General features: G+C 38.1%; 1 protein-coding gene across 4 annotated transcripts in view; it reads right to left on the bottom strand.

The window, feature by feature from the left end:
* The window catches only part of SUGCT (succinyl-CoA:glutarate-CoA transferase), a 418,586-nt gene that overhangs the window by 349,361 nt on the left and 45,750 nt on the right, over window positions 1-23,475 (bottom strand). For all 4 annotated transcript variants that reach the window (XM_032237974.1, XM_032237977.1, XM_032237976.1 and 1 more), the window contains exon 7: window positions 11,572-11,663. In XM_032237974.1, the coding sequence (XP_032093865.1) occupies window positions 11,572-11,663 (92 nt within the window). The remainder of the gene's footprint in view (window positions 1-11,571; window positions 11,664-23,475) is intronic.

Raw genomic sequence — 23,475 nt, 5'->3', positions numbered from 1 at the left:
GGTAGTTTTTTTCAGGTAGGTGGTGGGGTCTGTGTTTAGAGGTTTGTAAGCGAGGCTTTGGAGTAGGTTGGAGAGGTTGGCTTGGGAGTCAGATGTGTTCATCACCACAGTGGCGTTACCATTGTCTGCTGGGAGAATGATTATATTGTTGTCTTTCCCCAAGTTGGTGAGTGCTTTTTGTTCTTCTTTATGCAAGTTGCTTCTGGGTGATTGCTGGAGCAGAGGACGTTGGTGACTTCAAGTCTGATTTTATTGGCTTCATCTAGGCTGATTTTGGTTGGGGTACATTAGGGCTTCTGGTGTTTTTCTAGTCTGTGTAGTTTGTTGTTGTGTGTGTCTGTCTTGTGGGAGGTTTCCGTTTCGGCTCTCCAGAGGGCTAGTTTTTTGGATTTGTCCCAGAGTTCTGGGTGGATTTTGTTACTGAGTTTGAGGTGAAAAGTGAGTAGGTCCCTGTTGGTTTGGTCTAGTGGGAATCTTTTCCTGTGGAGTTCATTTCTGATTAGGGCTAATTCAGTTCTTTTCAGGATCCTTTCGGCTGCTGAGGTTTTAGAATGTTGAGGATGTTACAACACAGCCAACCTCCCAGGATGTTGCAGCACAGGACTCAGGATATCACTATATTAGAGCTCAGGATGTCATCATACAGCCCATTACCCAAGTCATTACAACACAAAAGACTAATGAGCACACAGCTAGTATCTCAGCCACACAGGATGTTAAGAAACAGCCGACTAATCTGCATACATCAACTCCATCAACTAATCAAGATGTAACAACATAGCCAACCAACCCACTTACAGCAACAAAGCCAGCACTCCACATAACCCCAGCAATATTTATAGAAAGACGGCAGCTCCAATAACGCATAAAGCCGAAGGTACCAGCCTGAAGATGGCGAGTGGGACCTCGTCAAAACGTCGCCATGATCTCTCAACCTTACATGGGAAAAGACCCGAATACGCCAAGACCTGCATATGTATGTGTGTGTGTTTGTGTGTGTGTTTGTTTGTGTGTACACGTATGTACACATACACACACACACACACACACACATACATACAGACTAGAAGTGGAATACAATAGGACTGAAGACTAAAAATTCCTCAGCTATAACTTTTATAAAGTGATGGATTTGAAAGACTTTGAGAACTTTTGAAGGTGGAACTTTAATAATAAGGAAATCATGTGTTGGGTTTAAAAGAACAAGAAGAACAAGAGCACCATCTGGAGGATATAGGGTGGACAGATCTAAACAAATAGTGTGAATAAAGAAATGATGCAAGACTGGGGTGTTACTGAATTCAGTTATAGAAGTGACTTAAGAAGACAACGTGAAAAAGAGAAATCCTACTGAAGGACCTTGGAGGATAATAAAACTAGGAGGAGGATACAAAAGATACATTCATAAATATATAAACACAATAAGAAATAAAATTAATTGTAAAAGCGAACCAACTGCTTAGTACAGATAGAATTTCAAGAACTTGAAATTACGATATCTGTATATATATTTATATTCACTTATTCCTACTCATTAACTAAGATAAGGTAGTTTTAAGGTATCAAATATTGGAATAACTGTATTATTTAATGTACTTTATATACCATACATATTAGATTTAATTAACAATCATGTATAACCTTTAAACTTTTGTATAATTATAAATATTTAGAAGATCATTATAGTAGTATTAAATAAGTATTTAATTACTTATATTTACATATTTGCAGCTATATTTTTATATATATTCACACTAAACATATACTTGATATATACTTATATATACTTAAAGGTATAGTGAAAGCATCACTATTATTATTATTGTAGGATTGTCGCTTAAAGAACACATGAGTGTGGAGGTCTCAAAAGGGAATTTGATCACTTAAATCATTGCATGTTATTTTGGAAAAACCTTGTGCCTGTGGGGAAAATGATGAGCACAACAATTATTACTAGGACAAGCAAGAAAACTGCCCCAAACCCAGCATCTGCAACTTTGTCGCCTTCACACCAGCGCTCAATAAAGAACATGAGAACGGACAAAGCAGATTCTGCATCAAACATCCTAAGTATTCAAGCTATGCTTTTAATGAAGAAGCAATGATAAAAACAGAGGAAGCAATAGCAAATAACTATGAAGAGACCAAAAGAAACCATGAAGAAATCAAACGAGATGGGAGTACTGAAAGGAGATATAAGAAGAATGGATGGCAAAACAGGAAACATTCAGCAGACTATTATTTTTAACAGAGAATAAAAACAGTAGAGATAAAATTGGAACAATTAGATATAAAGATGAAACAGTGGAACAGAAATATGGGCACGCAAACAAAGATCTAGAGGAATCAATTGTTCTTCTGGAGATGGAAAAAGTGTCCTTCTGCTTAAGATTCCAAAACATTGAAGATAAAGAGGACGATCTGGGCAAGACCATGGGAGAAGTACTAGCAGAGGTATTACAGAGGGATAAATGAGATATGCAGAGAGATATAGACAAGGTATATACAGTGCATACAAATTATGCAGGCAGACACAGTTTACCAAAAGAAATCCATGTGAGATTCACGAAAAGGGCGATAAGAGATGAAGTATACAAGAAAATGAGGGAGGAAACGAGAACATATAAAGGAAAGGAAATACAGTCACTGAAACAAATACCCAGGAAAGTGAGGAACCAAAGGCGACAGCACCAGTTTTTAACTTCACAATTAATTAGATACAAGGTGATGTTCTGTTGCCTAGTACCAGAAGGCATCCTGATTTCCTGGCAGGAGAAAAAAATTAAAATAGATTCTATTGACAAAGCACAAGAGTTCTTCAAATACCTCTTTACAATTGAAGAAGAGCAAGAGAGCAGAGAAGCAGCTGAAAGTAGGAGTCAAGAGGCATATCAAATGGAGAACAAAGTGGAATAAGAAGGAAAAAGGAAACAGGAAAAAGAACAAATAGAAAGAGAAGATACAAAATACAGAGAGAGAAGAGGAACACAAAGAAAAAAGATGGTGGAGCAAATTAAGATGGTCTGCATAAACATAAAAGAAATTAAACTCTCCAGTAAAAAGAACCCAAATATTACCAAATTACAAAGATTTGATATGGATATCGTACGTTGGCAGAAAGTAGATATTAAGAAACAGTATAGCAAATAATTAGAAAAACTAAAGTGAGGGAAATTGTATGCATCATTAACACAACAACAAAAAAGAAGAATAGCAATATACATCAAGGAAAGACTAAAATCAAAAGAAATATATACAGATGAGGAGGGAAGAATTTTAATGATTGGGATTAAAATGGAACAAAAACAAATACTTCTTATCACAATATATGCACCAAACAACAACCAAATGAGTTCTATAGAAAAGTACGCAATAAAATAGTGGGATTAGAATGTGAAAACATATGTTTAATTGGAGATTTCAATGCTATCATGGAAATTTAAAAAGACTATAAAAGCAACAAGAAGAATAAGATAAAGAAGAGAACTCTGCCAAACTCATTTTCTGAAATGACGTAAGAACTGAGTCTACAAGACACTTGGAGAGAGATAAACAAGGAAAAGAACCAATACACATTATATTCAAACCCACATAATTCATGGTCTAGGATTGATATGGCATGGATGACCCCAGGACTGATTAAAAAGAACAAAGAAATAGAAATAATGAACAAGACTTGGGCAGATCATACCCCCATAAAAATAACATGGAAGGGTCAGATGAAAAAAAGGAGATGGACAATAGTGGGATCAAGAAATACTGAAGGAAAAAGAATATACACAAATGATTGAAACGGAAATGAAATTATTTTTTAAGATAAATACAAAACAAGGTACTTCACTCCAAAATCAGTGGGACACAACAAAAGCATATACATGAGGGCTCACCATAGCTTATACGATAAAAAGAAATAAAAAAAGGAAACAAAACCAAAATGTGTTGCAGGAAGAACTCAAAAAATTAGAATTAGATTTACAGTGCAACCCCCAAAATAACAAGATAAAAGAAAAAAGGGACTTAGTAAAACATACCGTATATACTCGAGTATAGGCCGACCCGAATATAAGCCGAGGCACCTAATTTTACCACAAAAAACTGGAAAAGTTATTGACTCGAGTATAAGCCTAGGGTGGGAAATGCAGCAGCTACCGGTAAATTTCAAAAATAAAAATAGATACCAATAATGTTTTTGAATATTTATTTCAAAGAAAAACAGTAAACTAGCGGTGTATTCAATGAAATACTTCACTCACCTCATGATGCTGATGTCCCGCTGTGATGATGATGTCCCGTGCAGCCGCGGGAGCGATGTCCCGCCTCCTATGACACACGGCACAGTGATTCCTATCATTGGATCACTGTACCAGAGGAGGTGGGACATCGCTATGTGGCTGCTTGCCATAACAAGGAGGAGGTGGGACATCGTTGCAGAGCGGCAGGAGGGGGAGGAAGGGGAATCGTAAGACAGCCCTGCATTACATTAGAACGTGAGGAGGGGGGATGGTGCGGTGCGCGCTGCGCGGCAAACTGACACAGAGGGAGGGGAAACTCACAGGGGCACTGGGCCATTCACGAGTGTCACCCAGCGGCATGGCCCCGCCCCTTTTTCTCCTCCATTTCGGGCAAATTTTTCACTGACTCGAGTATAAGCCGAGGCGGCTTTTTTCAGCCCAAAAAGTGGGCTGAAAAACTAGGCTTATACTCGAGTATATACAGTAAATTGAATTTGACTATAGAAGATGAAATGGCACAAAAAGTCAAAATCGCAAAACCAGAGAAGAAAAAAAGAACATAATACAACATTTTTTTCAAAACCTATACTGCCAAGAACACATAAGAGAAAATTAAACAATATTTGGATAAAATGAATTTAATTAAAATTGCAGAGATAAAAAGAGAGAGATTAAATGAACCAATAACTATGATGGAACCAGTAGAAGCAAGGAGGAAGCAAAAGAATAACAAAACACAAGGACCAGATGGATTCCCTGTGGAATTATATAAAGGAACCATTAGATGTGTTAATGCTAGAAGTATTTAAGGACGCACTTGCAGAAGCGAAAATACCAAATTCAATGCAGAAGCACTTATCACATTTATCCCAAAAGAAGATACAGACCCACAAGATATCAAAAATTACAGACCCATCTCATTGTTTAACGCAGACTACAAAATATTCACAACTGTAATTTCAGAAAGAGTCAAAAAGGTCCTAAATGAGTATATTCGCCCAGATCAAAACGGATTTCTACCCAGAAGACAAATAAAGTATAATATGAGAACTATTATAAATACAATATTATGAAGCCCACCCAAAAAAGCAAGCTGCATTAATTTTTTTGGATACCCAAAAGGCTTGGGATAATTTAAATTGAGGTTTACTATTGTACAATTGGATATTATGAATTTTGGGGAAACATTTGTGAAGATGGTGGAAAAAATACACAACCCAAACAGCTAAAGTAGTAATAAAAGGTGATACAACTGAAAAATGTAATATTGTAAAGAGGGTGAGGCAAGGTTGTCTGTTATACCTTTATTATTCATCTTAACGTTGGAAGTATTGTTAATAAAAATCAGAGGCAACCAGGAAATAAAGGGCTGAAAATAAGAAAAGAAGAATACAAAGTCCAGGCATTTGCGGACGAATTAGTTTTTATCTTGGAACAATCGTTAAGAGACAGGACCTGACTTTGTGCAACAAATAGAAGAATATGGGAGTGTAGCAGGACTTAAAATCAATAAAAATAAAACAAAGGCAATAACGAAAAATCTTACTAAAAATAGGAAAGAGAATTGGAAGAAAGAATGAGCATACAAGTGACTAAAAAAGTAAAATACCTGAGAATTTGTTTATCGGCTAGATTCTTCAATCAAAGAAGACAATTATAATAAATTAATGCAACAGATAAAAAAAATTGGAAACATGGAAAAAATTACAATTAGCCCTTACTGGAAGGATAGCATCCATTAAAATGAACATTCTACCAAGAATATTGTTCCTTTTCCAAGTAGTACCAATAAATTTAGGGAAAGACTTTTTCAAAGACTTAAATAAATTAATAATGAAATACATTTGGCTGGGGAAAATTGAGAGACATACTACCAGGCAAAGGGACTTATATGGATCAGATTGGATAGACCAAAAAAAGAAAAGGATTTTGATATTAGGCCATGATTTACATGACGTGCATTTATATGGGATGGGAAAAATAAAATTCATAATTAATTCCCAAAGCATTTAATTAGGGGTGCATTGCTACAAATATGGCAAAAAATTAAAGTTAACCACTACAATAAAATACCAAATTGGCTTTCAACGATGGAAGCATTAATTTATCCAAACAGATATAGATAAAATAAAGAGATACAAAAATTTACTAAATGATCAGGGGGAACTGAAAAGAAGACCAGAACTAAAAGAGCAGGGAATAGACATCAGTTGGTGGCTATGCATGCAAATTCAGGCTAGATATATGAAGCACATAGCACAATACAGATTCCAAAAAGAACGTAAGAATTAGATAAGATTCTACAAGATAGAGAGGATAAATTGATTAAGAAAATATGCAATTATTTATTGAATTATAAAATGGAGGAGGAGGATAGTTAAAGAAAATGTGTTAACTTGGACAAAAACTTCGGTTACAATCTTGAATTGGAGAAATGGAAGAAACTTTGGAATGAAAATTATAAATTGACAATGTCAGTAGCCTATAAGGAAAATATGTATAAAATGTTCTACAGATGGCACCTCCCCCCAGCGAGATTGGCCAAAATGTACCTGAACATTTCACCAGACTGCTGGAAATGCAGACAAAATCAGGGAACATTCTACCATATGGGATAGACGTGCCCAAAAGTAAAGCAAAACAATATTGGAATAGATTTAAGAAAATGGCTCAAAGAAATAACCAAGCAGCAAATAGACATGAAACCGGAATTATTTTTATTGGGAATATTTACAGGGAAATATGATAAAAAAGACAATATCTAATTTTACATTTTACAACGGCAGCTAGAATTATGTATGCACAGAAGTGGAAGAATAATTTCATTCCATCAGAGGAAGAGGTGATAAGGAAAGTCTTAGAGTGTGTAGAGATGGATAGACTCACAAAAGAAATCAAAGATAAAGGAGAAACAGATTATTATATAGTATGGAATGAATGGTATAATGGTTAGAGGACTGTGTAAATCTTAAGGAAAGATTAAATGAAGAAGGTATAGAAGTTTTTTCTTTTTTCTTTAAAAAAACTGTGCAATAAAAATTATTAATAAAAAAAGAATTATAGGCTATATCTCTATTAAATGCAGATTATAAAATATTTGCATCAATAATAGCAGAAAGATTAAAAAGATTTTTGAATGAATTTATGTACCCTGACCTAAACGGATTTTTAAGTAAAAGGCAAATTAAGAACAATGTAAGAGTTATCTTAGATGCACTCGAATATTATGAAATATACTCTGACAAACAAATGGCGTTAATATTCTTAATATTCTTAATATTCTTAAGACGTGAGCATTTGCCAATGTAAATTGGCAATTCGTGGTTCAACAGCTAGACTGTATGGCGTGCGGTGAGAAATGTATGAATACGATTAAGACTATATATTCCAAATAAATGGCAAAAGTGAATGGAGACTCAACAGTAAACTTTAACATAAAAAAGGCAGAAGACAAGGATGATGTCCCCATTACTATTTATATTAACATTGGAAGTATTAAACAGGAGTATAAGACAGGACACAGATATAAAAAGCCTGCAAATAAAAAGAGAAAAATATAAATTACAAGGGTTTGAAGATGACCTGGTATTTATTTTAGAAGAAACTTTGGAATCCGGACCTAAGTTAATGGGGAAAATTGAGAAATACAGAGAAGTAGCTGGGTTGAGAATAAACAAAGAAAAAATGAAAATACTAGCTAAAAACCTTACAGATAAGCAGAAAAATGAACTGACAAAGAAAATAAACGTTCAGGTAGTTAAGAAAATGAAATATTTGGGAATTTATGTAACAGCTACAATTGCAAGAAAAAGTATATGAACCCCTTGGGATTATGTGGAATTTTGCATGAATTGGTCATAAAATGTGCTCTGAACTTCATCTAAGTCACAACAATAGAAAAACACATTCTGCTTAACATAATACTACACAAACATTAGATGTTGCCATGATTTAATTGAACATAACATGTAAACATTCACAGTGCAGGAAGGAAAATGTATGTGAACCGTTGGACTTAATAACTGGTTAACCTCAGTAATAACCTCAACCAAACGCTTCCTGTAGTTGCAGATCAGACCTGCACAATGATCTGGAGTAATTTTGGTCTACTCCTCTTCACAAAACTATTTCAGTGTAGCAATATTCTTGGGATGTCTGGTGTGAATCACTCTCTTAAGGTCATGCCATAGCATTTCAATCAGGTTGAGGTCAGGACTCTGTCTGGGCCACTCCAGAAGGCGTATTCTGTGCTGTTGAAGCCATTTTTTAGTTGAATTACTTGTATGCTTTGGGTCATTGTCCGTTGCATCACCCATCCTCTGCGGAGTTTCAGTTGGCGGACAGATGGTCGTACGTTTTCCTGCAAAATGTCTTGATAAACCCTGGAATTCAATGTCCCATCAATGACAACAATCCATCCAGGCCCTGAGGCAGCAAAGCAGCCCCAAACCATGATGCTCCCTCTGACATGTTTTACAGTGGGGATGAGATTTTGATGTTGGTGTGCTGTGCCTTTTTTTCTCCACACATAGTGTTGTGTGTTTTTCCCAAACAACTCAATTTTGGTTTCATCTGTCCACAGTATATTTTGCCAGTAGTGTTGTGGAACACCCAGCTACTCTTTTGCAAACTTCAAGCGTGCTGCAATATTTTTTTTGGACAGTAATGGCTTCCTCCGTGGTGTCTTCCCATGTACTCCATTCTTCTTTAATGTTTTCCTTATTGTAGATGTGTCAACAAAAATGTTAGCATGTGCCAGAGATTTCTGTAGGTCTTTAGCTGACACTCTAGGATTCTTCTTTACCTCATGAAGCATTCTGTGCTGTGCTCTTGCAGTCATTTTTACATGATGACCACGCCTAGGGAGAGTAGCAACAGTGCTAAACTTTCTCCATTTGTAGACAGTCTGTCTTACTGTGGACACATGAACATCAAGGCTTTTGGATACTTTTGTAACCCTTTCCAGCTTCATGCAAGTCAACAATTCTTGATCGTAGGTCTTCTGAGAGCTCTTTTCTGCGAGGCATGGTTCACATCAGACAGTGCTTCTTGAAACCAGTAAACCCAAAACAGGTGTGTATTTTTAAAGGGCAGGACAGCTGTCAGCAACACCAATATCATCACATTGATTGGAGTCAAGATTGGCTCACTCCTGGCTCCAATTAGCTCTTGGAGAAGTCATTAGGCTAAGGGCTCACATACTTTTTCCTCCCTGCACTGTGAATGTTTACATGTTATGTTCAATTAAACCATGGCAACATCTAATGTTTGTGTAGTATTATTTTCAGCAGACTGTGTTTTTCTATTGTTGTGACTTAGATGAAGTTCAGAGCACATTTTATGACCAATTCATGCAAAACTCCACGTAATCCCAAGGGGTTCACATATTTTTTCTTGCAACTGTAGATGTGCAACACTTAAAGAAGATAATTACATGAAAGAAATAGCAGTAGCGAAGAGCCCCAAGGAGAGCTTGCTGGCTTGGCCCAGCCATGGCTTTTCAAAAGAGACAGAAGAGACTTGGAGACAGAGAGTGTGTGTGTGAGAGATACACACATACACAGACAGACATAGAGAGAGGGTGGGAGATTGGCTGACGAACAAGTGTCTTTGGTGAAGTGTTCTCTGAGCCTGACCCCTGGGTGGACGTGGGAGGTTCAGCAGGGCCAGCTCCCTTTTCCCGCTGCCCTGAATCTTTTAAAGCTATGGCTGGGAGCTGCTGGCCCATTCCCCTTTCTGCTAGCCCATCTCCTGAATTCCATTCCTACCCCACCAGCCCTTGTGTTAGTGAGGCCGATATCAGTCCTGGCTGGGCAAGGCAGTGTCTCTGGATGGAGAAGGGGCTGCATGTCTCCCCAAGAGACCAAGGCACGCCCAGCACAAACAACGGCCAGAACAAGCTCCACAAAAGTGAGGCACCAAAGAATCAGTCCTGGCCACTTCTCCATCCCCGCCGTCACCCTTACCTTTTCAGGCGAGGTGAGGGAAGGGCGGGGTCAGTCAATGATGGGACAGGGAGCTGCAGCAGAGGGCCCAAAGAGCCACATGCGGCTCCGGAGCCATGGGTTCAGATTCAGATTCAGATTCAGATTCAGATTTAATTTATTTGTATGCCGCCCTTCTCCGGGAGGGACTCAGGGCGGCGAACAACTCAAAAGGGGAAAGGGGATACAAACACAATACACATAATTAAAATACACAAGAGTCATACGGCCATACAAGTCGAGAGGGGAGGGGAACTCATCAACCCCAGGCCTGCCGGCACAGCCAGCTTTTGACGGCTTTGCGGAAGGCCAGGAGAGGGGTGAGGGTCCGAATCTCCGTGGGGAGTTCATTCCAAAGGGCCGGAGCTGCAACAGAGAAGGCCCTCCCCCGGGTAATAGCCAGATGGCATTGGCTGGTAGACGGAACCCGGAGGAGGCCGACCCTGTGCGATCTAATGGGTCTGTGGGAGGTAATGGGCAGAAGGCGGTCTCTCAAGTACCCAGGTCCAATACCATGAAGGGCTTTATAAGTTATGACTAGCTGGTTGCCAACTCCCGAGTTAACATTAAAGATAAAGGATAAAGAAGATACAGAATATTTTTAACATGGGATTTGTTTTACCAATGATTTGACAATAGAGGTAGAAATTAGAAGTTGGAAGAATACCACTATATACAAGTAAATATTGTTATTATTATTGATGCTATGTATAAGTAAATTGACCTAGACAATACACTGTTTATTAATCACTAATCTACGTTAAAAAAAATGTACAAATATTTTTTTCAAAATGTCATAAAAATGAGTCCAATTCATCTTACAATAGTTTTGACTTACAAACCTAATGGGCATACTGCATTAGGACTGTATCTAAAGGACTATACCTGTATTTAGAAGTGCATAGTTTTTACTGTCTCATGTTCTTATTGATTGATAATTTTATTTTTCTTCTGTTAGAAATTGGTAATGAATTTATTGTATGCTGTCATAAATTAATTTCAAACTGGCTAACAAATATAGTTTGTATATTTGTATATACATCTGTATATGGAGAAAATTCAGGAATAAAATGATTATAGGAACAAATTGGCAATACTTTTATGGCTAAGAAAGCATTTTTTCTTAGTATCAAAATCTTACAGATTGCTGATAATCTGAAAGCAATTCAATAATTACAACTTCTCATGTAATTGAAACAATCTGAGGTCATTTGTACTTATATATTTACTATATGTTCCTTCTGTGATTTTTATTTCCTAACTTCATTAATTCTGCTCATTACTACATGCCTTATGATATGTAGCAGTGGAGTTTTCAATTTTAGTAGGATTTTATTTTACTTATAGAAACATACCTGAGGCCCTGTGATATGCAAGAGTCCAGAAACAGCAGCTGCAATTGAGTCATAACCTGCTTGTTGAAATTTTGGACCAGTCTGACCATAGCCTTAAAAATAAGGGGGGGGGGGAATGAGAAAATGTAAACATATTAGCAGCAAACTCTGCCATAACTAAATAGAAGCAATATGCTATCTTCATTACAAATATTCAGAACTGCAGATGATTTATATGACTCTTCTGGGCTAGGGAGAGTCCTAGAATTATCCCACAAGATCAGAGGTTGGTTGTTCCTGGTACACACCGCTCCAGGTGTACCGGTAGCAGAAATCAGCCATACGTTTGTGGACCGATAGCAGTGGCGGCCTGGTCACACACACCCCTCCCCCAGTGCTGGCCTAGCCTATCCCTACTTGCTCTACCTGCCCGGCCAGTCGCTCTCTGTCTCAGCTCGCCCGTCCGCACCATGTTTCTCCCCCCCACTTTCTTTGCCCACCCAGCCGTTGGGAGTGGCAATGGTGCCAGTCTTGGCTGAGAGCTTTCTTTGCCAGTTGGGTGCTGAAAAATTCTCCCTTTTAAAAGCCTCCAGTGATGGAGGGAGGGTTCAACACATCATCATAAGTGCCACCCACAAGAGAACTAAATAACCTACATTAAATTCTGTTCACTCTTATCTACCACCAATTTGCTTTGATTGTTAGTAGTTCAGATTTTTGTAGAGAGTTTAAGCTTGCAGTAAACCTTTACATAGATTTTATATTCTATTAATCTGCCTAGACATCTAATTTCCCATGCTTGATAGTTATCTTATTTTTCAACCACCTCTCCAGATAAGCTTGAAAACCTGCGAGGTTGGCTGGCTGGGCTCATGAATACTGTTTGCAATTTCTTTTCGGATTTCATTGCCAGCTGCAGTTTGATTTCTCCTGGCGATCTTTCCTCCTGGGCAATCCCATTGCTTTGGCTGCATTTGGGCGGACCCTGGGACAGTCAGTAGCCCATGCACCGCCACCCTGTGACCTCTCTCCTGGCCAGGAAGGATCGCCAGGAGAAAGCCAACTGCAGCCAGCAATGGAATGCAAAGGAGCAGCCATCCAGCAGAGCTGGGAGCATCCTGAGGTTGGTGGGGTGAAAGGGATGTTGCACGGGACTGGAGTCAGCAGGGAGGTCTGGCACCCAGACTGCCCTGAGCGCCTGCAACGGGACGCAGCAGCTGCTAGGTGGCTGCTCCTTCGTGCCACATTGTCAGCTGCATCTGGCTTTCTCCTGGCGATCCTTCCTCCAGGACAGCCCCGTCACTCTGGCCGCATCTTAGCGGGCCCTGGCATGAGCAGCATGCATGCCGCCGCCATGTGACCTCTTTCCCAGCTAGGAAGGATTGGCAGGAGAAAGCCAACTGCAGCGGCAACGGGATGCAAAGGAGTGGCCGTCGAGCAGAGCTGGGAGTGTCCCCAGCTGGGTGAGGTAGCAGGGGGGTTGCACAGAGAATTTTTCGCCAATTGGAAGGGATGTGTGTGTGTGAGAGAGGGGGGAAAACAAGAGAAAGGCACAGTGAGAGAGCGAGAGCAAGGAAGGAAGGGAGAGAGGGAAAAAGAGGGGGGAAAGAGAAAGAGAAAGAGAGGAAGGAAGGGAGAGAGAGAAAAAGAGAAAGTCAAAGATAGAAAGAGAGAGAGAAAGAAAGAGAAAGGAAGGGAGGGTGGGAGAAAAAAAGAGAGACAAAGAGAAAGAGAGAAAGAAAGAGAAGGAAGGAAAGAGAAAAAGTGAGACACAAGAAAGAAAGAGAAATAAGAAAGGAAGAAAGAAAGGAGGGAAGAAAGAAAGAAAGAGAGAGAGAGAGAACATGACCACAATTGAGCCCAAAATTTTGGTTGATAAGCAAGAGTGTTGTTAAGTGGGTTTCACCACATTTTACAAGTTGGCCACACCTACTCGATCACAAAAATTGCCTTCTCCAACCCTCCAGAAGGTTGAAAATCAGCTGGGGACTTCCGTGCTGGCAAATATGGCTCCACATACCATCTGTGGCATGCATGCCATAGGTTCACTATCACATATATAGATAGTATAAAAAGCAAGATGTGCAATTAGGACAACTATACAAAGTGGAAAGAGGGGCGCATAAATGAGTGGAGCAAGTGGCCAGTTTTAAGTTTATATGTGTTGTCATAAAAGAGGACCTGATCTGGGGCATTCACATTGCAGCACTGGTCAAAAGGGCCCAATAGAGATTATATTAGCTGAGACTTCTCAGGAAACAACAATGGAATGAAAAACTGCTGGTGACCTCTGCTGCACCATAGAGAGTATTTTAACTTACTGCACCTGTGTATGGTTTGTCAATTGCATAATGGCAGATAGGACAGCGCTCCAGAGGGTTAATGTCATTGCCCAGAGAATCATTGGTTGCTCTCTCTCTTGGAAGAGCTTTATAGCTCCTATTGCCTTAAGAAAGTTCAAAACATTCTTAAAGATCATCTCATCCTGAGCACCCTTTTTTTTAACTACTGTATTTTTTGGAGTATAAGACACACCTTTTTTCCTCAAAAAAGAGGCTGAAAATCTGGGTGTGTCGTATACATCGAATACAGCCGATGCCCCGCCCCCTTCACCAATATGGCTGTGCATACCTTTATGGAGGCTTTCAGAGAGCTCCTGGGGGCTGGGGAGGGCAGAAATGAGCAAAAATGGACTATTTTTTGCCCCACCAGCCCCCAACACCACTCTATAAGCCTCCATAAGGCTATGCATACAATTTTTTGCCCCTCTAGCAGCACTCTATAAGTCTCCATAAGCCTATGTATGCAATTTTCTGACAAAAAACAGGCCCGTTTTTTGCAAAAACTGACTATTTTTTGCTCATCCTCCCCCCGGAGCACTCTACAAGCCCCCCTCCCCAAGGCTATTCATGCCTTTTTTTAAATGGGCCCGTTTTCGTGAAAAACTGGTCATTTTGGGGAGGTTTGCAGAGTGCAAAAACTTCTTTTTTCCTTTTGGAAAGCTCTTTAACTGATTGATGAGAATTACATTGACCAAGTGCTGTGCCAGCAGAAAGTCTTAGGTGCTGCAATTGTCAGCTATTTTTTCTCCAGCACATGGATAAATACATCTGGAAACATCTACCTACCTTCCTACCTACCTACTCTCTCTTTCCCTACCTATCTACTGTATTTCTCTCTATATATATTTCTCTATTTCCCTCTACCTACCCACCTATTCTCTCTCTCTCCCTATCTACTGTATTTCTCTCTCTCTTTCTATTTCTCTCTCTCTATCCCTCTACCTACCTACCTACACACACTCTCTCCATACCTACCTACTGTATTTCTATATTTCTCTCTCCATCCCTTTATCTACCTACCTACCTACTGTATTTCTCTCTTTCTCTCCCCTCTCTATCCCTCTAACTACCTACCTACTTTTTTTAAAAAAAAGTCTCTTCAAAACCTTGGTGTGCGTCTTATACTCCGGTGTGTCTTATACTCCAAAAATATGGTATTACCATCTGGCAGATAGTATAGGATAATAAAAACAAGGGCAAATAGGCAGAAAAACAGCTTCTATCCCAGGGCAGTCACTATATTGAATTCTATGGTATAGTGCAATATTAATGCAATATTGGGTTTTCAATTATATAGCATGTGAAGGATGTGTTTTTGTGTTTTTATTTTTATAGTTATAATGTACCCTGAAGATGGCATTTAATTTCGTTGTACAATGTGCAATGACACTAAACTAAACTAAACTAAACTAAACTAAACTAAACATAATTAAGACAGAATATCAGTAAATAGCCCGAGCCTGCAAAGATGAAGTAAGGAAAGCTAAAGCTCAAAATGAAGAAAGGCTTGCCACAAAAGTAAAATATAACAAAAAAAACTTCTTTCAACGTGTCAAAAACAATTTAAAAAGTCAGGGAAACAATTGGTCCATTAGTGGGAGAAAGTGACAAAAAAGTGATAAATAGGGAATAAGCAGAACTGCTTAACTCGTTTTTTGCATGCATCTGTACACAAAAGGGAAAAACAGTCCAATTTATAAAAAACAGTATGGTAAAAAACAGATTAGGAATACAAGTTGAAATAGGCAAGAAAATGGTAAGTGAGCACCTTCTCATCTTAGACAAGTTCAAATCACCAGGACCAGATGGATTACACCAAGGTTCTGACACAACTGACAGATGTAATTTCAGAACCACTGAACTATAACTTTCAAAGATCCTGGAGCACTGGGACGTTAACAAAGGACTGGAAAAAATCTGATGTAGTTCTCATCTTCAAAAAAAATGGAAAAAAATAAATCCAGGAAACTACAGACCTATCAGCCTGACCTGAATACCTGGAAAAGATAATCAAACAACAAATTAGAGAACACCAAGAGGTCATAATCAAAAATGGGTTTGTCAAAAAAGTTCATGCCAGATAAATCTTACTGCATTATTTAACAAAGTAACAAAATTAGTGGACAAGAGGAATGCTGTGGATATAATTGGCTTGGATTTCAGTAAGGCATTTGATAAAGTAAACCACAACCTACTACTTAAGTAGGTTAAGATAGAAAATAAGATAAGATAGAAAAATGTTAGTTAGACATCATCACCACAAGATGTGGTCATAATTGGCTAACCAATGACACTCAACGTGTAGTCCTCAAATGGAACTGCTTCTACATGGAGGGAAGTATGCAGTGGGGTACCCCAAGGCTCTGTTGTAGGCCCAGTAGTCTTCAACATCTTCATCAATGATTTGGACAAGCAGATAGATGAGGAACTCATCAAATTTGCAGGCAACACCAACCTGGGAGGAATAGCCAACACTCCAGAAGATGCACTTAAGATACAGAAGGATCTTGGCAGACTTGAACATTGGGCATTATCTATCAAAATGAAATTCAATGGTGAAAAAAGTAAGGTTCTACATTTAGGCAAGAAAAACAAAATGCACAGTTATACGTGGTACCTCGCTCAATAGTAGTAACTGCAAGAGGGATCTTGGAGTTCTAGAGGACAATCATTTAAATATGAACCAGCAGTACACTGCAGCTGCCAAAAAAGCCAATACAGTTCTAGGCTGCATTAACTGAGGTATAGAATCAAAATCATGTGAAATATTAAATATCACTTTATAATGCCTTGGTAAGGCCACACATGGAATACTGCATCCAGTTTTGGTCGCCACGATGTAAAAGTTGACACTCTAGAAAGAGGGCAGAAAAGAGCAACAAAGATAATTAGGGGGCTGGAGGCTAAAACATATAAAGAATGGTTGCTGGAATTGGGTATGTCTAATTTAATGAAAAGAAGGACTGGGGGTAACATGATAGCAGTGTTCCAATGTCTCAGGGGCTGCCTCCAAGAAGAGGGAGTCAAGCTATTCTCCAAAGCACCTGAGGGCAATGAACTATAAACAAATGCTTTTAGTGGCAATATATTCACCAAATAATAATCAAGAAGATTTCTATGGTAAATTGAACAAGAAAATAATAGAATTGGAGTATGAAAATATATGCATTGTAGGTGACTTTAATGTAATTGTGGTTGCAAATTTGGATGATAAGACTAAAAAAAAATCAACCAAAAAATTATAAAAATGCTCCCAAAAACCTCTTTTTTAAAGGTGGAATAATTAGGTATTCAAGATGCTTGACGAATGGTACCTATACTTAAAAAAGATGCGAATCTTTTAGAATGGCAGAAGGGTATCAACAAATTTGTATGGGCAGGAAAGAAGCCGAGGGTAAAGATGAAAATAATGCAAGATGTACGCGAGAGAGGAGGCTTGAAACTACCTAACCTAAAACTATATTATGATGCAGTGGCGCTATCTGTAATTAGTGATTGGACTCATTTAACTAATGATAGAATATTGAATATTGAGGGACACGATCTGGTATATGGTTGGCATGCTTACCTGTTATTCAACAAAAAATTGGACAAGAATTTTAAAAGTCATATTTTAAGAAATGCTTTACTGCGGGTCTGGAAAAAATACCAATATAAATTAAATGACAAGATACCCATGTGGGCAATTCCTAGACACGCAATTGAAAATATGAATATAGCACAAAAACAGGATAGAATTACCTACAGACAGCTTCTTATCTTGGAAAGGGGGGTACTACAACTAAAATCTTTAGAGGTATTAAAAGAGGAGAAGGTAGTTCAAACATGGTTCCAGTATGGGCAATTACAGGCTAGGTTGAAAATAAATCAAAAAATTGGTTTTATTCAAGTTGAGGATAATCTGTTTAAACAAATAAGAGATCAAAGCTTAATGCATATAAAGAGGACATATAATGTATTAATACAGATGGATTCGGAAACAGAATTAGTTAAAGATTGTATGATAATGTGGGCTCAAAACATTGAAGAACCAATAATGCTGGATACATGGGAAAGAATCTGGGTAAGAAATGTGAAATTTACACAAGCTCAAAACCTGAGAGAAAATTTTTATAAGATGTTCTATAGATGGCATTTAGATCCTAAAAAGCTGGCTTCTATGTATCCGAATTTACAGCCTAAATGTTGGAGATGTGGCTCTCTCGATGCTACATATTTTCATATATGGTGGACCTGCCAAAAGGTTAAGGCATTTTGGATAAAAATATGGTGGATTATGCAAAATATCTTTAAAAGAAGGATAAAGTTTACTCCTCGGTTATTTTTACTAGGTATAAGTATTGACTTTACAGTGGTAGAGACTAACTTGATTCTGCACCTAATAACGGCAGCAAGACTGTTGGTGGCGCAATACTGGAAGAAGGAAGACTTGCCTACAATTCAAGAATGGACATTGAAAGTTACAAACTTAGCCGAGATGGCTAAAATATCGGCATATCTTTATTATATATTTTTTAATTATTATTATTATTTTTCGTATTAACATCTTTTATTTCATTTTCATTTTCCTTTATACAATCACTTGTGCAGTTAAAAAAAAAGCAATAAACACAACTCATAACACTTCTATCCTTCATACACCCTTTCTTCTACCCCTCCAACTTTCATTTCTCCCCTCCAACAATCCCCTCTTCTACTTCCCCTCCCCCTCAACCATTCCTTTCTCCCCTTCCCACCATCTCACCCACCTTACATTCCCTTCTCACTCCCTCTTTTAATTCCTCCCTCTTCTTTCCCTCTACTCCTCACTTCGGTGTATTTTTACTATTCATTGGTCTATTCGTTTTGTAATTTACACTAAAATTATAAGAGAAAAAAAAATTTAAAGGAAAGGGGAAAAAAAGAAAGAAAGAAAAAAGCAACAGTATCCAAGTGCATTCATTGTTTTAAAAATTGAATCTATATTTCCACCCTCCCCCCTCCCCCCCATGAACCCCCCTCCCAGACCCCCTTCCGACTTCCCAGATCCCATTCCCGACATCGTTCCTTATCAAGCAAAGTCTGGGGTATATTGAAACCAAATAGATTAGAAGCTAAAAAATAAAAAAAATAAAAAAAATAAAAAAAATAAAAATAAAAAAAAGAAAGGGGAAAAAGACCCCCCCCAAAAAAAGAGAAATCAATAAACTCTCTACCTTAAGCTCAGCTTCCCATCGTTATTAACACTTAAGCAATGTGCATCATTCCTAGTCTCAATTAATTTATTACTTGCAGGATTTCAAACTATGTTGAAACCAAGTGAGTTAATCAAATAAAATTCTACTCTAGCTAGGGACCTTATCTCTTTATCTAAATATGTATCCATTTCCAAACCTTTAATATATCCCTTTTACCTCTTTCTCTATAAAGCAACTTAAACACCTCAAATATTTCTCTAGGTTTCTATTCCAACTCCTCACATCCTGCCTCTACCCGTGTCCATATATATATATATTATTATCATCCGTACACCTCCCCTATTTGCTCCGCCTTCCTTCAAGCTCCCTGAGTATATTCTTCCAAACATTATGTTCAAATAAAAATTACTATAAAAGTCAACTTACTTTCTGGCTCAAAATAGTCTCTAATTAAACCTTCACTACCCTCCCATCTGCGCCACTCTTCCCAACTCGATTCAACCTAAACCACAATCCGAAAGCATCACAATCTCCGCCTTCCTCACCCTAGAGAATAAAACATAAGCAGTTTATGTAAAAGTTCCAAGTTGTCCATCAAGTCTTTTTTTTAAGTCCCATACAATATAATTTCCGAGGCGATCAGCATCATTTCTTACAGCCTTAATGTCTCTTGATCAGTATACCGCTATGCCATTTTCTACAAGACATAGTCACAGAGTATTATTCAAGTTAAGATTAAGCAAATGTTTTGGAAGCATAACTAAATCCTTGTTCTCCGCTCCGCTGCCCTTCCGAAGGGGAAAAACGATAGCTCCCGCCTTGTAGTTCTGTGATTGGTTGTATCTCTTGTACTTCTCCTTGTATTTGTCCAAGTCCGGGTAATTCAGGAAGTCCCGCCTTTAAAATCTTATGATAAAAGTCTCGGGCTTCACAAGCTGAGTTGAGGCAATGTTTCTGATCGTCAAGTGTGACTGTAATACCAAATGGCGCCTCCCATCTGTACTGTATCTGATTATCTCTAAGTTCTTTAGTTAAAAAGCATAGTCTCTCCTGGCTTTTAACATCTGGGGTGGCACCTCTTTAAAAACGATCAAATCCTGTCCATCAATTCGCAGCCTGTTGTTGTAGAACTCTTGTAGTATCACGTTTCTGGATTCTTTTGTAGCAAAATATATAACCACATCTCTCGGAAGCTGTCTCTGTTTTGCTGTCCACGAATTATGGCGGTAAATTTTTTGGATCTGCCAATCAAAGTTGAGTCCAGGACCTCCCACCACACGACTGAAAGCCTCAAAAAAGGTCTGCTTCAAATTCTCCTGTTCGTTTTCACGCAATCCCCTAACTCTTATTGCAAACGCAGTCTTTTTATAATTTGTCATAACAAGTTGTCTCTCTGCCTTTTCAATTTCCTGTTGCAACTTTTCGATTTTAGATGTCAGATTAAAATTGTCTTGTTCCAAAAGTTCCAATTTATCCTCCATTCCTGCAATGTAATCTGTCATCACGGTTATAACTCCGATGGTACCCTCCTTTGTTTGGGCAATCTTAGCATCAAGTTTATCACATAGTTCCGAAATAAATTGCATTATTTCCTCTCTAAATTCTCTGAGAGTTTCAAAAAGAAATTCTTTCGTTAACAGATCTCCAGTAGGGGGCGTAGAAGGCAAAGACTGTGGCTTTATAGCGATTACTTGGGATGTATTGTTAAGAAAACGCTTAGGATTTTTGGACTTGGGAGCCATTATAAAAGAACAAAAGCGAACAAAGTCTCTGCACACCTTGATTTGCAATAAAATACTTTGAGTAAACTTTGGCAATTAGTAAAGAGAAGTTTTCAGAAAAACCGGGCTGATTAAATATATCAACTGTGAAGGCTATAAAATCGCCATTTTGAAAAACAGTTAAACAAAGGAGTTTTTTGTAAGATTGAAGCTGGTATTTTAAATGATAATAAACAAAAAAGGTTTTCAGGAATGGTCACTGCCCGGACCGATTTTAAATAGCTTAGATTTGTTCTGAGGGGGGAGGACGACCTGCCTTGGGCTGAAAAAAACAGCTGAGAAGATCTGGCTGGAGTAAAAAAAAAAAAAGCTCAGCTTTGTGTTGAACCTCTTCTCCGTTCACAGCGAAAGACAAAAGGCTGTGAACTTCAGAGAGATTCTAACGACTGAGCTCCTCCCTGCCCCTTTCTGCCTAAAAGGGGAGATATCTATAGATCTTTTAGATATACAGACCAGAACTCTGAGGGGAGCTCCGTTGAGCCCCCGGCGACGACAGGCTCCTCCCCTGGAAGTCCAATATCGGCATATCTTAAAGATCACTCAAATGAGAGATATAAACGAGACTGGAAAAAATGGATTGACTATATACAAAATAAATACGGGACCAAGAAATTCCAGTTAGCCTATGCTTAAGATCAGAAATTATTTAAATTGTTTAAAGTTAGCTCAGCAAGAAGAAACTAAGATCAATGTAGAGATGTTATTAATTTCTCTATTTCTTTTTTCTCAATAGACTTTAGACTGTGTTTGTTAAAAATCCATACCGTGTACGGGTTCTGGGAAGTCAGGGGGGGGAAGAGGGGGGTTGAGGAGGAGGGTGGAGGGAGGGAGGGGTATACATTAGGCTAGACAAGAATTTGGTGGTAAACTAGAACTATTTTGACACACAAAAAAATTGTACTCCGATGTCTCACTGATTGAGGAATGATGAAATATTTGTTTTAAAAGAAAATAAAACTTTTGAAAAAGCAAGATGCTTGACGAGAAACGCACCCTGAGAAAAGTCAATATACATTTTACTCAAATAGACATATGTCTTTGTCCAAAATACATCTTCCGACAGTGCTGACTCTTCAGCTTTGAAACAGAGATTAGCACTGTCCCCTAGAGTTGGGAACAAGTAGCACATATGTGCAGGGGAACCTTTACTTTTTTTATACAAGAGATAAATATTGAAACAAATACTTGGGCAGATCATAACCCGATACAAGCAACGTATATGGAAAGGACAAAAAAAGAAAATAAGGTGGACAATGAATCAAACAATTTTAAAAGACAAAGAATTTATACAATATATGGAAAGAGAGTTGGAAAGAGAGACTTTTTCTTTAAAGAGAATAGAAAAGAAACTTCATTACAGAATGTGATATCACAAAGGCATATATTAGAGGACTAACTATAATGTATGTGGGAAAGAGAAATAAAAAAGAGACAAGGTCAAAAGAAACTAGAAGAGTATAGGAAGTTAGAGATGGAATTACAAAAAGAGCCACAAACAAAGAACATAAAAAATGAAATGGACTTTAAAAGCATAAGTTGAATTTAATAAAGAAGAAACTAACACAAAAATTATTTGAGAATGCAAACAAACCAGAAGATGGTTGGCATACAGACTGAAAAATGAGAAAGAAGAGAAACTGATCCATTAATTAACAGATGATGAAGGGACTTCATATTATCGAAATGATGATGAAAAGAAAATAATTCATGATTATTGTAAAAAATTATATGATCAAGAAAAAATTCCAGAATGGAAAATAATGATACTTAGAAAAAGCAGAACTACCTACAATACCAGAAACAGCAAAATAGCAACAAGAAGAAAGAATAACAATGATGGAATTAACAGAAGCAATTAAACAACAAAAGACTGGCAAAACACCAGGCCCGGATGGGTTACCAGCAGAACTAAAAAATATTATAAGTAGCCCAATGTTGGAAGTATTTAATGAATTACTGTTAAGAGGCAAAAGTACTAAACTCTTGGATGGAAGCATGTATTACCCTCCTACTGAAAGAAGACTCAGATTTCCAACAGATAAAAAACTGTAGGCCGATATCAATGTTGAACGTGTACTATAAAATATTTACTTCAATAATGGCAGAAAGATTGAATAGATTTTTCAATCAATTTATACACACAGATCAAAAGTTTCTTACCTAAAAGACAAATCAAAGACAATATAACAATGTTGAATACACTGGAATATTATGAAGTACACTCAGAGAAGCAAATGGTGTTGATTTTCTAGATACCCAGGTGTTTGATAATGTGAATTGGCAGGATATGTTGATGTAAGTAAGAGATGGACTTTGGGGAGAAATTTATTAATATGATTAAGAGAATATATTATAAACAAACTGCAAAGGTGAAAGTAAATAGAGATATGACTGAAAAGGTTAACATTATGAAAGGCACAAGACAGGGATGTCCTCTGTCTCCATTATTGTTCATATTGACGTTGAAACAGTGGTGGGGTCCTACAGGTATGCACCAGTACGCCCGTACCGATAGCATAAACCGGGCGTCCATTCCCATACTGGTGGAGCCAGAGGCCCCCGTACTGGTATGGTCCCTCCCTGGCCTACCAACGCTCACTCCCCCCACCCACCTGGTCACACCAG

Source organism: Thamnophis elegans, chromosome Z, assembly GCF_009769535.1.
Source record: "Thamnophis elegans isolate rThaEle1 chromosome Z, rThaEle1.pri, whole genome shotgun sequence".
In the NCBI taxonomy this organism is placed as follows: Eukaryota; Metazoa; Chordata; class Lepidosauria; order Squamata; family Colubridae; genus Thamnophis; species Thamnophis elegans.
This window is presented reverse-complemented; position numbering and strand designations above follow the sequence as displayed.